The 13985-nt window shown below is 38.6% G+C and overlaps 1 protein-coding gene and 1 long non-coding RNA gene across 2 annotated transcripts; both read left to right on the top strand.

Annotated features, from left to right (window-relative positions):
* The first annotated feature begins 1446 nt into the window (after positions 1-1446).
* LOC126795700 (uncharacterized) lies at positions 1447-7077 on the top strand. Its single transcript, XM_050522476.1, has 7 exons — positions 1447-1717; positions 2979-4765; positions 4857-4974; positions 5215-5533; positions 6121-6237; positions 6862-6927; positions 7009-7077. Exons 2-7 carry the CDS (start codon positions 2983-2985, stop codon positions 7075-7077), a joined length of 2472 nt encoding a protein of 823 aa, XP_050378433.1. The 5' UTR covers positions 1447-1717; positions 2979-2982.
* Positions 7078-7256: 179 nt separating this feature from the next.
* Positions 7257-7727, top strand: LOC126796168 (uncharacterized). The gene is made up of 3 exons (XR_007672320.1): positions 7257-7328; positions 7447-7584; positions 7705-7727. It is a non-coding gene; the product is annotated as an uncharacterized LOC126796168 (long non-coding RNA).
* The last annotated feature ends 6258 nt before the right edge of the window (positions 7728-13985 follow it).

Genomic DNA, 13985 nt, shown 5'->3' with positions numbered 1-13985 from the left:
GAGAAAATCTTTGTATGGTCTTAAACAGTCACCACGTGCTTGGTTTGGAAGATTCTCACAATTCATGAGGAAAATTGCCTACAAACAGAGTAATTCAGACCACACATTATTTCTCAGACATCAACAAGGAAATGTAACAACCCTAATTATATATGTTGATGATATGGTAGTTACTGAGAACGATATTATTGAGGTGGATAGATTACAGAAACAGCTAGCCACAAAGTTTGAGATGAAAGACCTAGGTACACTCAAGTACTTCTTGGGTATTGAGGTAGCTCGGGGAAGTGATGGTATCTATCTGTGTCAGAGGAAGTACATCCTTGATCTACTAATAGAGACCGGTATGCTGGATTGCACTCCCATTAATACTCCTATTGAGCAGAACCATCGGTTAGCAGAATATCCAGATCAAGTGCCTACTGAAAAACCCCGTTATCAGAGGTTAGTTGGACGTCTGATTTATTTATCACATACCAGACCAGATGTTGCGTATGCAGTAAGTGTAGTGAGTCAGTTCATGCATAATCCCAGTGTAGATCACATGGATGTTGTTGTAAAGATTTTGAGGTACTTAAAGTCAGCTCCAGGGAGATGAGTAATGTTCTCTAATCACAATAATATTCTTGAGGTTTGTGGCTTCACAGATGCAGACTGGGCTGGAAATATAACGGATCAGAGATCTACATCAGGGTATTTTACCTTTGTTGGGGGTAATCTTGTTACATGGAAGAGTAAGAAACAAAAAGTGGTAGCTCGATCTAGTGCTGAAGCAGAATACAAAGGTATGGCTCACGGAGTGTGAATTATTATGGCTTAGAAATTTGCTACAAGATTTGGGTATTAAGCCTAAGTGTACTATGCAGCTGTAATGTGACAACAAGGCAGCTATTGATATTTCCCAGAATCCTATGCAACATGATCGTACAAAACATGTGGAAGTTGATCGTCACTTTATAAAGGAGAAACTAGACGCAAAAATCATTAGTTTTCATTTTGTTCCTACAGAAGAGCAACTTGCCGATATGCTCACAAAATGAGTGTCTAAAAAGGCATTTTAGATTCACTTAGCAAGTTGGACATGGTTGATATGTATGCACCAACTTGAGGGGGAGTGTTGGCGTGAATCACGGAGGAATTTAGGGAAGATTGTTGTATGCTTTTTGATTATATATAGGCATAGTTCTAAAACTCGGTCAACTCGGCCGAGTACTCGGCGAGTACTCGGTACTCGGCTGGTTACTGAGTCGATTTTGACCTACTCACTGCCTCTACTCGGCGGGAAGAAAATCGGCCGAGTACTCGGTCAAACTCGGTCAAACTCGGCCAACTCGGTTCCAAATCGTCAACTCGGTCAAAAAAAAAAAAAAAGGAAGCAAACGACGTCGTTTGCCAACCCTGATTCATTTCTTCGCTGAGTTCTCTCTCGCTGTCTCGCAGGTCGCAGCCTCTCAATCACTCTCTCACTCTCTCACTCTCTCAGACTTCTCTCGCCGAGTCGCCGCCGTCGCCAGACTCTCACTCAGTCTCTCAGCACCTCTTGCCGGACTCGCCCTCCTTTGAGTCCTCTCCTCCTCTTGCTGTTGTCTCTCCTCCTCTCGCGGTCTCGCCGACTCGCCCTCCTCTCGCTCTCTCTGTCTCTCAGTCGCTCTCCACTCCAGGCCTCTCCCTCCCCGCCCTCTCTCTCGCCGGACTCGCCCTCCTCTCCTCCTCTCGGGTAAGATTTGGTTTGAACCATTTGATTTTCAGTTAAAGTTGGAATCTTTGGCTTTGGTTTTTGCCTTTTTGGGTTTGCTGATTTGGGGTATCGATTAATCATTTTATTGATATGTTGTTGGCTTGTTGCTGCTTGAGACTGAGATATGAATTGCCGAATTGGATTTTGAACCGAAACGAAAAATCACTGAAAAATTCAATTCATTTCTAACTAATGTTGTATCACTTGTATCTGTATGTCATCGGCCTTAGAATGAAGATCATGTAGATCTAATGATATATGTAGACAGTAGACGTTAATGGAAAGATGGATTCATTGAATGTTAAATAACAATTACAATTGAATTACAGCAATTTAAAATTAAACTGGTTGAATAAAGAAAAGCTATCTAGAAACATAAGGCTGCTTGGATAATATATATTGAAATGAGGATGCAGATTGAAAAGCTTACTTAAACTTGGATAAGTATTCAACAGAAATAACCAAAAGAATAATCTACTTTTTGCACATTAAGGAGGCCAACCATGTCCTGGTAACCCGTAAGGAGTGTTGCCAATTCCTTATCCTCATCTGAATAAATGTCACAACAGCAACTGCATTTGAAACTTGTAGCATACTTTTTAGAGATCTAAGTAAGGAAAGCATATCCCATTCCTGCAATGCAACAATATTACACTCGAGTTAGCTATACCATACCTGGATTTGAGTATGCATAACAGCATAAGACACAGAACAATGAAAAAACTCACTAAACCTGCGGAAAAAAGAAATAAGAGGCAGCTACAAAACAGAGAATCTTAATAGCAGTTGAAGACCAAATAAAAATTGTCCTCACCATGTTGGAATATCTGCACTGTGGAGCACATAATGATTGAATGGCATATTGAATAACAATTACATCTTTCATTTGATTTGTAGTATAATGAATTAATGATATACAGTACAAATTGTGAAAGGTTTGTGTAAATATATTGTTAAGATCAGAATGGTTCAAAGTAAAACAAAACAACAATAACACCATTTGTTTTGAAAAATAATATTCAGCAAAAATTTGTTGGAATCTTTGGCTTTGGTTTTTGGGTTTGCTGATTTCTTGTTCTGTTTTGTTGTGTTGAGCAGTGACTCAGTGAGCATACTGTTACTGTTAGAAGTACATTCTGTTATTTTGTTGAATGTTGATATGGCACAGCTATAGGTAATACAATAATATCAGCATATTGTTCTGTTTTTCTGTTTTTGATATGTCACATTGTCACTTTAGGAAAATGGCTGGAACAATGTCTTCTTCTGCGTCTAATGCGACATCAGAGATGGATCGACGAGAGTCATTGAAGCGTAATTCAAGTGATGTTGGGTGGGAGTACGGGATGTTGATTGATCCAAAGAGATTAGATAGAATAAAGTGTAAGATGTGTGACCACGAGATGTCTGGTGGAATTCATCGTTTCAAGCAGCATGTTGTCGGAATCAAGGGCCAAGTGGCACCATGTCCGAAGGCTTCGGCAGAGGCTAAAACCAAATGCAGGATTGCTCTTGCGGAGTCAAAGGCTAAGAAGATACAAAAGACTGCACATGAAGAAGAAGTGAGGCAAGATGTTGTTATTCTTGAAGGGGCTGAAGATGAGGAAGCAAGTCAAGGGACAAGAAGACAGCCACATAGCCTTGGGCCTATGGACAAGTATGCTAACAAAATTAATCCCAATGTTGCATTGAGTGGAAGCAAGAATACAAGACAACAAAATATCCATGATACACTTTTCAAGGAACGAACACATAGTGTGCATCAATTTTTGGCAAGATGGGTGTATGAAGTTGGAATTCCTTTTCATGCTATTGATAATGATAGCTTCAAGAGGTTTGTAGAAGCGGTTGGTCAATTTGGTCCGGGTTACCGACCTCCAAGCCAATATTTATTAAGAGAGCCGTTATTGAAGGAAGAGGTAGATAGAACTAAGAGTTTGTTGAAGGCCCAAGAACAAGAGTGGGCTTTAAATGGTTGCTCTATTATGACCGATGCTTGGAGTGACCGAAAAAGAAGAAGTATTATGAATTTGTGTGTCAATTGCAAGGAAGGCACAACTTTTCTCTCTTCTAAGGAGGCATCGAATGATTCACACACCGGGGCTTACATTTTTGAATATGTGGACAAGGGTATTGAAGTAGTTGGGCCACAAAACGTGGTTCAAGTGGTGACGGACAATGCTTCAAATAATATGGCGGCGGGAGAGTTGATGAAGGTGAAGAGGCCAAACATATTTTGGACCTCATGTGCAACTCATACCTTGAACCTTATGCTTCAAGGAATTGGCAACCTACCTAGATTCAAAGGAGTGATTGAGAAGGCAAAGAGCTTCACCATCTACATTTATGCACATCACAAGACTTTGGCATTAATGAGAAAGTATACAAAGAAAAGAGACATAGTGAGGCCGGGAGTTACAAGATTTGCAACCGCTTTCCTCACTTTACAAAGCTTGATGGAGAAGAAGAATGAGTTGAGAGCTATGATTACTAGTAGTGAATGGAGTGAAACCAAGCATGCAAAGAGTGTAAAGGGGAAGGCGGCCATGAATATTGCTTTGAGTGCTTCTTTTTGGAATGGGGTAACTCTTTGTTTAAAAGTTTTTGCTCCTTTAGTCAAGGTGTTGCGAATTGTTGATGGGGATAGAAAGCCATCAATGAGCTTTGTGTATGGAGAGCTAATTAGTGCTAAAGAGGAGATTAAAAGGGTATTCAAAGATCAAGAAGCTCATTATCGCCCAATTCTTGACATTGTTGATGTGAAAGCCCGTGATCGACTTGATGGTCCATTGCATGTAGCGGCCTACCTCTTGAATCCTTACTACACATATGCCAATCCAAGCCTTGAAAATGATGAGGTGGTCATGGATGGATTTTTTACTTGTGTTGAGAAATTATTTCCCAACATCCAAACTCAAAATTTGGTGATAAATATAGAGTTGCATAAGTATTTGAAGAAAGAGGGTCTATTTGGAAGAAATGTGGCTAAGGAGGGATGCAAGCAAAATGATGATGCATACGATCCGGGTATGAAATACTTTCTAAATATTGATTTGTTTGTTTGTTAGTAATTTATATTGTATAATTAATTTACATGCTATTTTGTTTATGTGCTTAGTTGGATGGTGGAACCTTTATGGAAACAATGTGCAAACCTTGCAAAAAATGGCAAAAAGGATCCTTGCATTGACCACAAGTTCATCGGGATGTGAAAGAAATTGGAGTGCTTTGAGGGGGTAAGTATTTATTTAGCTTATTGATTTTGCAAGTGTATGTATAAGACTATAAGGTTACAAACTAGTTAAATAGTAGTTAGTATTTAGTAGTAATGTAGTACCAAATAAAATTAAGATCATACTAATCTTCTTCTTTTTTTTTTCTTCTTTTTTGTGCATTATGTAGATCCATACAAAGAAAAGAAATAGACTAGATACAACAAGATTAAATAATTTGGTCTATGTCCAATTTAATGCAAGAATTCTTAACAAGAAGCGAAGAGAGAAAGAGAAGAATGTGGATGTACTAATTGCTAGTGAAGCTACTATGGCACAAGGATGGATTGTTGATGGTGGTGATGATGATGTTGTTTCGGATCTTCCTAGTGAAAGGGTTGGAGATGAATCGAGAGTGGATGGTGGCTTAGAGCCTAGGAGAGGTCCTAGAATCCAAGAAATTAGGGAACTTGATGAGGATGATTTTATATCCGATGATGAAGAGGAAATAGATGACGTGAATTTTGATTTTGAGTCGGATTCGGAGGGAGTACAAGATGGATATGGAGAAGAAGAATTTGAGGCATAATTACATATGCTTGGGATTGTTTGCAAGAATTTAATTTGATTTGCTTTTATTACTTATGTTATTGTAATGGACTAATTGTTATTTTTATTTTTTAGACATTATTATCTCTTAAATATTGTAATATTTTCTGGACTATTTTTATTATTTTTGACATTATATATTAGATTATATGTTTTAAAAATAATAAAAAAATCGAGAAATTAGAATCCGAGTACTCCCCGAGTACTCGGCCGAGTACTCCTCTACTCGCTACTCACCGGCCGGCCGACCGACTACCGAGTAGCGAGTTTTAGAACCTTGTATATAGAATATCATGTATAGATCGATCAATATAGTGTAAAATACTTTTCCTCTCATGTTTTCACCAAAGTATAATTAAGCATCTGTGGACAATATTCTTTCTCATAATGTTTTAGCGTAATGCACCTATTACCGGTCTCGCATACTTATATATCATATCTCAGTAAATCATGCGTCTATCGTGTGTTAGATATATGCTTCTTATGGTAAAAAGCTGCCTGCACCTCTATTTAATTATTTAGTGTGTAGTTGCAATTTTGAAATGATTTGTATGTTCTCAGGAGTACGGATTAGATTTAGAGATAGGATTTTTGCTCTACGGGCCTCCAGGATGTGGCAAAACACTGATCGCAAAGGCTGTTGCAAATGAGGCAGGAGCTAATTTCATGTACATCAAGGTTAGTCATTAAATTGGTCTTTGGCACATTAAGTACTCTGTCTTTCATCGATGATTTGATTGAATCTGATAGACAGTTTACTGTCTTGTCTGGCTAGGGTGCTGAACTTCTAAATAAATATGTTGGAGAAAGTGAACTAGCAGTCCGAACTTTGTTTAGCCGTGCAAGCTTGTGCTCGCCATGCATTATTTTCTTTGACGAGGTTTGTGGTTTGCTCTATTTGACATTTCGATCTGTATTGCTGCTATCATTTGGTTTGAATGTTAAATTATATGAAGTTGCACAGGCCAAGGATGATAACAAAGTTGGCCGAAAGTCATAATTTTTAGGCAAGATATGATCATGCATGGAGATTGAATTGTTTTTAAAGTAGACCTTAGCGTGTTGTTGTGCTCCTCCTGGGAAAAACATGATATTTTCCTATCCGATGGTGAGATTATGAGTGTCAAGTTGCCGAAAATGGTATAGATACCTAGTACTGTTAGGTCTCTTACTAGCAGTCGGAACAACAATATCCTGTGTGAAATATGATCAGGCATATATTATTACTGTGTTTTTTGTTTTCAAGGATAAGGGTTATATAGAACTGCAAATAATAGCTTTTTACCCTCAACTTAATGATAGGTGGATGCTTTGACGACAAAGCGAGGCAGACAAGGGGGATACGTTGTTGAGCGGCTAGTGAACCAGGTAAAAATGTTATAGAGAACTAGAGTCGATAACATGTATAGATTTTTGACCAGGGATATTACTGACTGCCTGCAATTGTAGTTACTTGTAGAGTTAGATGGTGGTGATCAGCAGAAGGGTGTATTTATTGTTGGTTCCACCAATAGGTAAAACATATCATTCTCCATTTACACTGATGATTAATTATGGATTCCAACTATGTGCTTATCATGTATGGTAGACCTGATGCGATGGATCCTGCTGTTTTACGGCCGGGCAGATTGGGTGAACATATTTATGTCCCCCTGCCGAGTAGAAATGAACGCTGTTCGATTCTAAAAGCTCTTGCAAGTGTAGATCTGAATGAGATCAGTCGTTGGAAGGCTGTTGAAAATTTTAGTGGAGCAGATCTCTCGGCAATGGTACATATGTCAATTGTATATACTTTGCATATGTTTCTAGCTAATTTTGTTCGTTTGCCTCTTAGGCTAGACCAGAGGGATATATACTGACATGTATTCATGTCTCTATTCATGCCAGATGAATGGAGCTGCTAAGGCTTCTATTAAAAAAGAATTAACATCTACGGATGACAGTGTTGGTTCATATACAAGGACTATTAAGAAGTGTCACCTTGAACAATCAGTTGCTAAAATCACACCATCGGTAACTAATAAGGTAGCCACTGTTTCATATGCACAGTCCGAATAAGTTTCAACAAACAATTGTTTCTGTTTTCTTTTTGTAATATCACCCTGCTGATGATCTGTTTCTTTTTTTCTTGGTTATCCAAAGCAGCAACTACAAAGGTACTTGAAATTTGGAAAGAAGCATGAACCGTGTTTTAAGAATCACTCTGTGCGGTCGCCTAGGCGCCACCATGCTCAAAATAACTTTTGGAGCTGCAACTCGAGCGCAAGTTGAGTTTGGAAAGGGTTTTAGCGAAGACTATAGTAAGTAGTGATTAATATTTAATAGAAAGTACATGTGATGGCAACTCTGTCTGTTTTTTTTTTAAGATGTACAACTACCAAAATTACTCACTTCACCACATGCCTAACCCAATTTGGGTTGATAAGTGATTTTGTTTCTTGAAACATAAGTAAGTTTTTTTTCTTCCTCTTTCGGTGAGAGATCATTTCACCCATCTCCCTTGGTTACCGGAGACTTTGCCGGATTCTGGTCGCTGGAGTACGACAGAAACTTCTCTAGTTGTTTTTAAAGAGGCCCCATTAGAAATTTAAGAGGCATGAACGTAAAACGTGTTATGAGTGTTAGCTCCTCCCTCTCTCTAGTGAATCCACTAGGAAACTAGCAACGTACTATTTTCACAAGCAAACACTAGGAAATATCATCCCAAATTATGGGAAAACAGTTTTTTGAATAAGGGGACAGAGAAGAAGCAATGGACTTGTACAGGTCGTTGCTTAATAGGTGTAGGATGATCCCAGCTACCTGCAATTTTCTATTAAGAGTGTGTCTTAAGCACAAGGTTTTTAAAAGCGCGCATGAGGCGCGCCTCAAGGCATAAAAGGCGCAAGACGTATGCTAAAAGGCGTTTCAAGGCACGTTTTGAGGCGCGAAAGACAAATGCCTAAAAAAAAATTTAGTTCAAGATTTTTTTTTTGAATAGACAATTTTTTTATTTAAAAAATTAATTTTTTGGACGGAATCTTTTAAGTTTTGAGATTGAGACTTTAGAAAGACTATCTCTACCGATCCCCTCTACCAAACCTATGTTGGTGTTGGAGATGATGTTGGATGTATCGGTGTTGGAGGTGATGGTGATGATGACATTTGGATGATGATTTAAATGGTGATATTTTAATTGATGATGATAATGATTTTGAAGCTTGAAGCTAGTTCAAACATTGTTCTTGTTTTTTTATTTTTTTATTTCAAGACTAGTTAGTACTTTAATATATGGATTTATGTTATGCAAGGTGATTTGATTAATTGCATGGTTTTGATATGTATTTGTTATGAAGGAATAACCATTTATCATGTCTATTTTGGTTACAAATCATGTTATATATAAGACTACATATAAGACTAATCATGCACAAATATATGAATTCAATACATAAGGCTTACGCATTTTGCCTCAAGACTTACGCCTTGTTGAGGCTCTTCCGAAAACGCTTCGGCTACGCCTTAACCTTTTAAAACATTGCTTAAGCATGACAAGAAGGACTAAAGGCGTAGGATTTGTTCGAACAAATGCTGGATAGTCACACACACAGACCAATTTCCAGGCAGTCATTTCCGAGACTCTAAATATAATGGTACGAGTGTTTTAGGCTTGGGAAGTCTGGTGAAGCGTTAGACACCTTCAGGAAGGTGCAAACAAATGTGAAGTCGAAGCCTTTCACCGTCGACGTCGCATGGTATAATATTATCATTGCTACGTGCTGTGAGAATGAGATGTTACCGGAGGCTGATGGACCATTTACAGAACTATCGTCAAATTTAGACGTCCCTTATCCCAGATATGATACTATTGATGCCATATTTGAATGCAGAGAGGAAAGATGATGCTCTTAAGGTGTTCAACAGAATGGTGGATGTTGAGTTGGGAGTTGTTGCTAGCTTTTGGTTTTCTGAGTGTTTTTTGTTGAGTTGATTAAGAATGGGAAGGCAGTGGACTGTGCAAGATTTTAAAACAAAATGGGAGAAAACGATCCTAAACTAGAAGGTGAACTTGACTCAAGCCTTGATTTACTGGCCAAAATGGTGAGATATGGCATTTGTGTTCCTCTTGCGGTGAAGCAATTTGTATATGAGGTTTTGAACAAGCTGCGCGCGGCGGGCAGATTGAGAGAACATTAAATCTCCACCTCCAAGAATGGCACCACCCCGGCAGTTCCTGCCCAAAAGATCACCTCAAATGGCTGGGCTATATCAGCCATCATCTGCACCTAACTGATCGCACTTTGAAACTCATGGCAGTAGATGAGGTTGCTATGGATCATGTAATGTCTGCAAGCAAATGTGATTTAAATATGCAATAGCAATTCAAATGTCATAAAAGAACATTTTAGGACAATTGGTGATGCAGGCCCTAATAGGATCTGAACTGGGGTTGGATAGAAAATAGCTAAAAGGGAAAGAAAGTAAAACCCGTAAGTTAAAAGATTTGAATAAACTGATTTTATTGAACTTCAAAAACTGAGAAACCAACATAAGCTACAACTTCTTAAATAACCTAGATTCAACTACTCACAATAAAGGCTCATAAATTACTAAACATTCCAGCCAAACACACACCAAACACAAGAAATAATGACTAATACAAGTCAAGAAAACACATTTAATGTAGCTGGACTCTAGTATACTTTTAGAAGTCAAGAAAACACATTTAATCTAACTTTTAGACTTTCCAAATAAATACTGATTGCTTCATTCTCCCCAGGTTGCAGAAAACTCGTCCCCGAGTCTGTACGGACTGAGATGTTTGACATTGAAAACATCTGAAGTCTTTAATAGACTTGGAAGCTGTAGTTGATAGGCATTTTCGTTTATCTTCTTGAGAACTTTGCAAGGGCCGATTTTTCAATCTTTGAGCTTATTGTAAGCTCCAGTAGGAAACATGTCCTTTGTTAGAATTGCCCACACCAAATCACCTTTCTCAAACACAACGCTCCTACGATGTTGATATGTTGCAGCTTTATACTTCAGATTGCTCTCTTCTATTCTCTTCCACACCTCTTCATGGATGGATTTGATATAGCTTACCATTTCTTCTGCCCTCTTACTGACTTTTCTTGGATTTTTGGAAGTGAAGTCAGGTTTAGAACACTATTTGGGTTCTGGCCATACACTACTTGGAAAGGACTGCACTTCGTGGTCCAGTTTTGCGACCTGGTGAATGCAAATTCAACATGTGGTAAAACCAAGTCTCATTCCTTAGGCTTATCACAAACTAGACATCTGAGCATATTTCCCAAACTTCGATTGATAACTTCAGTTTGACCATCAGTTTGTGAATGGTAAGCACTATTGAAACACAACTTAGTTCCAATAATCCTCCACAAGGTCCTCCAAAAATGATTAATAAACTTCGGATCACGATCAGAAGTGATGGTGCTGGATAGGCCATGCAGACGAACCATTTCTTTAAAGAATAAGTTTTCCACATTGGTTGCATCCATTGTTTTACGACATGGAATAAAATGAGCCATCGTTGAGAATCTGTCCACCACCACTAAAATAGAATCCATCCCCCTTTGAGTTCTAGGCAGGCCAAGGACAAAATCCATGCTCACATCTGCCCATGCTCACTTGGGAATATGTAGAGGAGTAACCCAACATTTGTTAAACCACCCTTACTTCTTTGGCACACACGACATCGCTCTACAAAACTTGTGACATCCCGCTTCAACTTTGGCCACCAATAAGTCAAAGTGATCAGAGATAGTCTTGTCATGTCCAAAATGACCTTCTTGATGAAGTTCCTTGAGATTGTTCTCTCTTAAAGAACCTTCTGAAATGCATAATTGGTCACCCTTAAAAATATAGCCATCATAAACATTGAAACGAGTTTGCTGACCAGCCAATGTTTGCTCTATAATGGGTGCCAAATATCAATCTTCCTTGTATTGGTATTTGAAAGCTTCAAACCCCTTCACCTCAATACGAACAGTAAACAAAAGAGAAGCTTTACGACTCAGTGCATCAGCCACCTTGTTATGAACTCCAGCCTTATGCTTTATTGTATAATTGAATTGCTCTAAGAAGTTTACCCAGCTTGCGTGCTTCCTAGTCAGTTTAGTCTACCCTTTGATGTACTTCAAGGCTTCATGATCAGAGTAGAGAATGAGCTCTCTATGAGCCAACTATGCACTCCAATGTCATATGACTCTAACTGATGCATATAGTTCAATGTCATAGGTACTCCATCTAAACCTTCAAGCAGTGAGTTTCTCACTGAATAATGCAACTAGTCTCCCTTCTTGACTCAACACTGCTCAAATCCTCACCCTTGATGCATCACAATCAACTTGAAACACCTTTTCAAAATCAGGTAGAGCAAGGACTGGTGCTTCAGATATATTTCTCTTTAACAGCTCAAAACTTTAAGTAGCTTCCGACGTCCAACTAAACTTCTGATTTGTCTTCAAACAGTCGGTAATTAGGGAAACCAAGCTGCTGAAATTAGGAATGAATCGTCTATAAAATGAAGCAAGCCCATGGAAGCTCCTGACTTCATGTACATTCTCAGGTGTAGGCCAATCAAGTATAGCTTTCACCTTTAAAGGATCCATAGAAATTCCTTCCGAAGACACCACATAACCAAGAAAAGTGACTTGTTCAGCCATGAACATGCACTTTTTCAGGTTAGCATATAGTTGCTCCTTCCGTAGTGTTCCAAGAACCTATCTTAGATGTTGTTCATGAGCAATACAGGATGAGCGATAAACAAGTATATCATCAAAGTAAACCACCACAAATTTTCCAATAAAACGTTTCAATACCTCGTGCATTACCCACATAAATGTTCTAGGCGCATTGCATAAGCCGAATGGCATTGCCATCCACTCATACAGCCTTCCCGAGTTTTGAAAGTCGTCTTCCACTCATCGCCTAGACAAATTCGGATATGATGGTAGCCACTCCGTAGGTCAATCTTGGAGAACATTTTGGCACCTCCCAACTGATCTATTATATCATCAAGGCAAGGAATCAGATAGCGATACCGAACAGTGATCTGATTGATTGCTCGACTATCCATGCACATTCGCCATGTTCCATCCTTCTTTAGAGTTAATAAGGCTGGAACTGCACAAGGGCTTAAACTTTCTCTTATCAAGCTCTTCTTCATTGCTTCAGTCACCTGCCTTTGCAACTCCTCGTGCTCTTGTGGGCTCATTCTATATTCTTGATTGAATCACTAAAATGTTCTAGTAATAGTTCTTCATGCAAAGGAGTGGCAAAACATTAGATAATGAAGCAGATGACAGCTCAAATATATAAAAAGTAAGATCCCATTAAAGTTCTTATCCACTTCTCTGGTTTTAACTAAATTTATAATAGTTCATAGTATTAGTCCTCACTATAAAAGTACCAGTAAAACCCAATTTAGCCACAAGTAATCCATATGCTGACGGCGTGTTATAAATTCCCAATCAGGAAGATTAACCTCCACATCATAACAATGATACACCAAGAAAACACTTCATATGTCATAAAAATAAACTAGAGATTTGGTTCAGTCTGATCTAGGTTATGATATTCCGACTCATTTTCAGCAGGCAGCATATCACCAGAGTATAAATGTCACATTGATTGACTATCAGCAGCAGTTCACCAAGATATAAATGCCACATTGACCGACTCATCACGCAGATTAATAGCGGAAAAACAAGTTGAATTTAAACTGATTATTTGCTTGATGATTATTCATACACATATCAACTACATATATACTAGTCTACCCACAAAACAATCCGTGATTCACTCCGTGTTTCACGCCGACATTCCCCCTCAAGTTGGTGCAAACATATCAACCATGCCCAACTTACTAAGTGAATTAAAAAAGACCCTTTTAGACACTCCTTTTGTGAGCATATCGGCAAGTTGCTCTTCTGTAGAAACAAAAGGAAAATTAATGATCTTCGCGTCTAGCTTCTCTTTTATAAAATAACGATCAACCTCCACATGTTTTGTACGATCATGTTGCACAGGATTATGCGAAATATCAATAGCTATCTTGTTGTCACAGTACAACTGTATAACACATTTAGGCTTAATACCTAAATCTTGTAGCAAATTTCTAAGCCATAACAATTCACACACTCCTTGGGCCATACCTCTGTATTCTGCTTCAGCACTAGATCGAGCTACCACATTTTGTTTTTTACTCCTCCACGTAACAAGATTACCTCCAACAAAGGTAAAGTACCCTGATGTGGATCTCCGATCTATAATATTTCCAGCCCAGTCTGCATCATTGAAGCCACAAATCTCAAGGATATTGTTGTGATTAGAAAACATTACTCCTCTCCCTGGAGCTGACTTCAAGTACCTCAAAATCCTCACAACAGCATCCATGTGATCCACACTCGGATTATGCATAAACT

This window comes from Argentina anserina, chromosome 5 (assembly GCF_933775445.1).
Source record: "Argentina anserina chromosome 5, drPotAnse1.1, whole genome shotgun sequence".
Classification (NCBI taxonomy): Eukaryota; Viridiplantae; Streptophyta; class Magnoliopsida; order Rosales; family Rosaceae; genus Argentina; species Argentina anserina.
This window is presented reverse-complemented; position numbering and strand designations above follow the sequence as displayed.

Bases quoted from the DNA above. Each gene is read 5' to 3' on its own strand.
- LOC126795700 (XM_050522476.1), top strand. From the start codon at position 2,983: ATGGCTGGAACAATGTCTTCTTCTGCGTCTAATGCGACATCAGAGATG. The intron at 4,766-4,856 runs GTATGAAATACT...TTATGTGCTTAG, and splicing joins TGATGATGCATACGATCCGG to TTGGATGGTGGAACCTTTAT. The intron at 6,928-7,008 runs GTAAAAATGTTA...CTGCAATTGTAG, and splicing joins TTGAGCGGCTAGTGAACCAG to TTACTTGTAGAGTTAGATGG.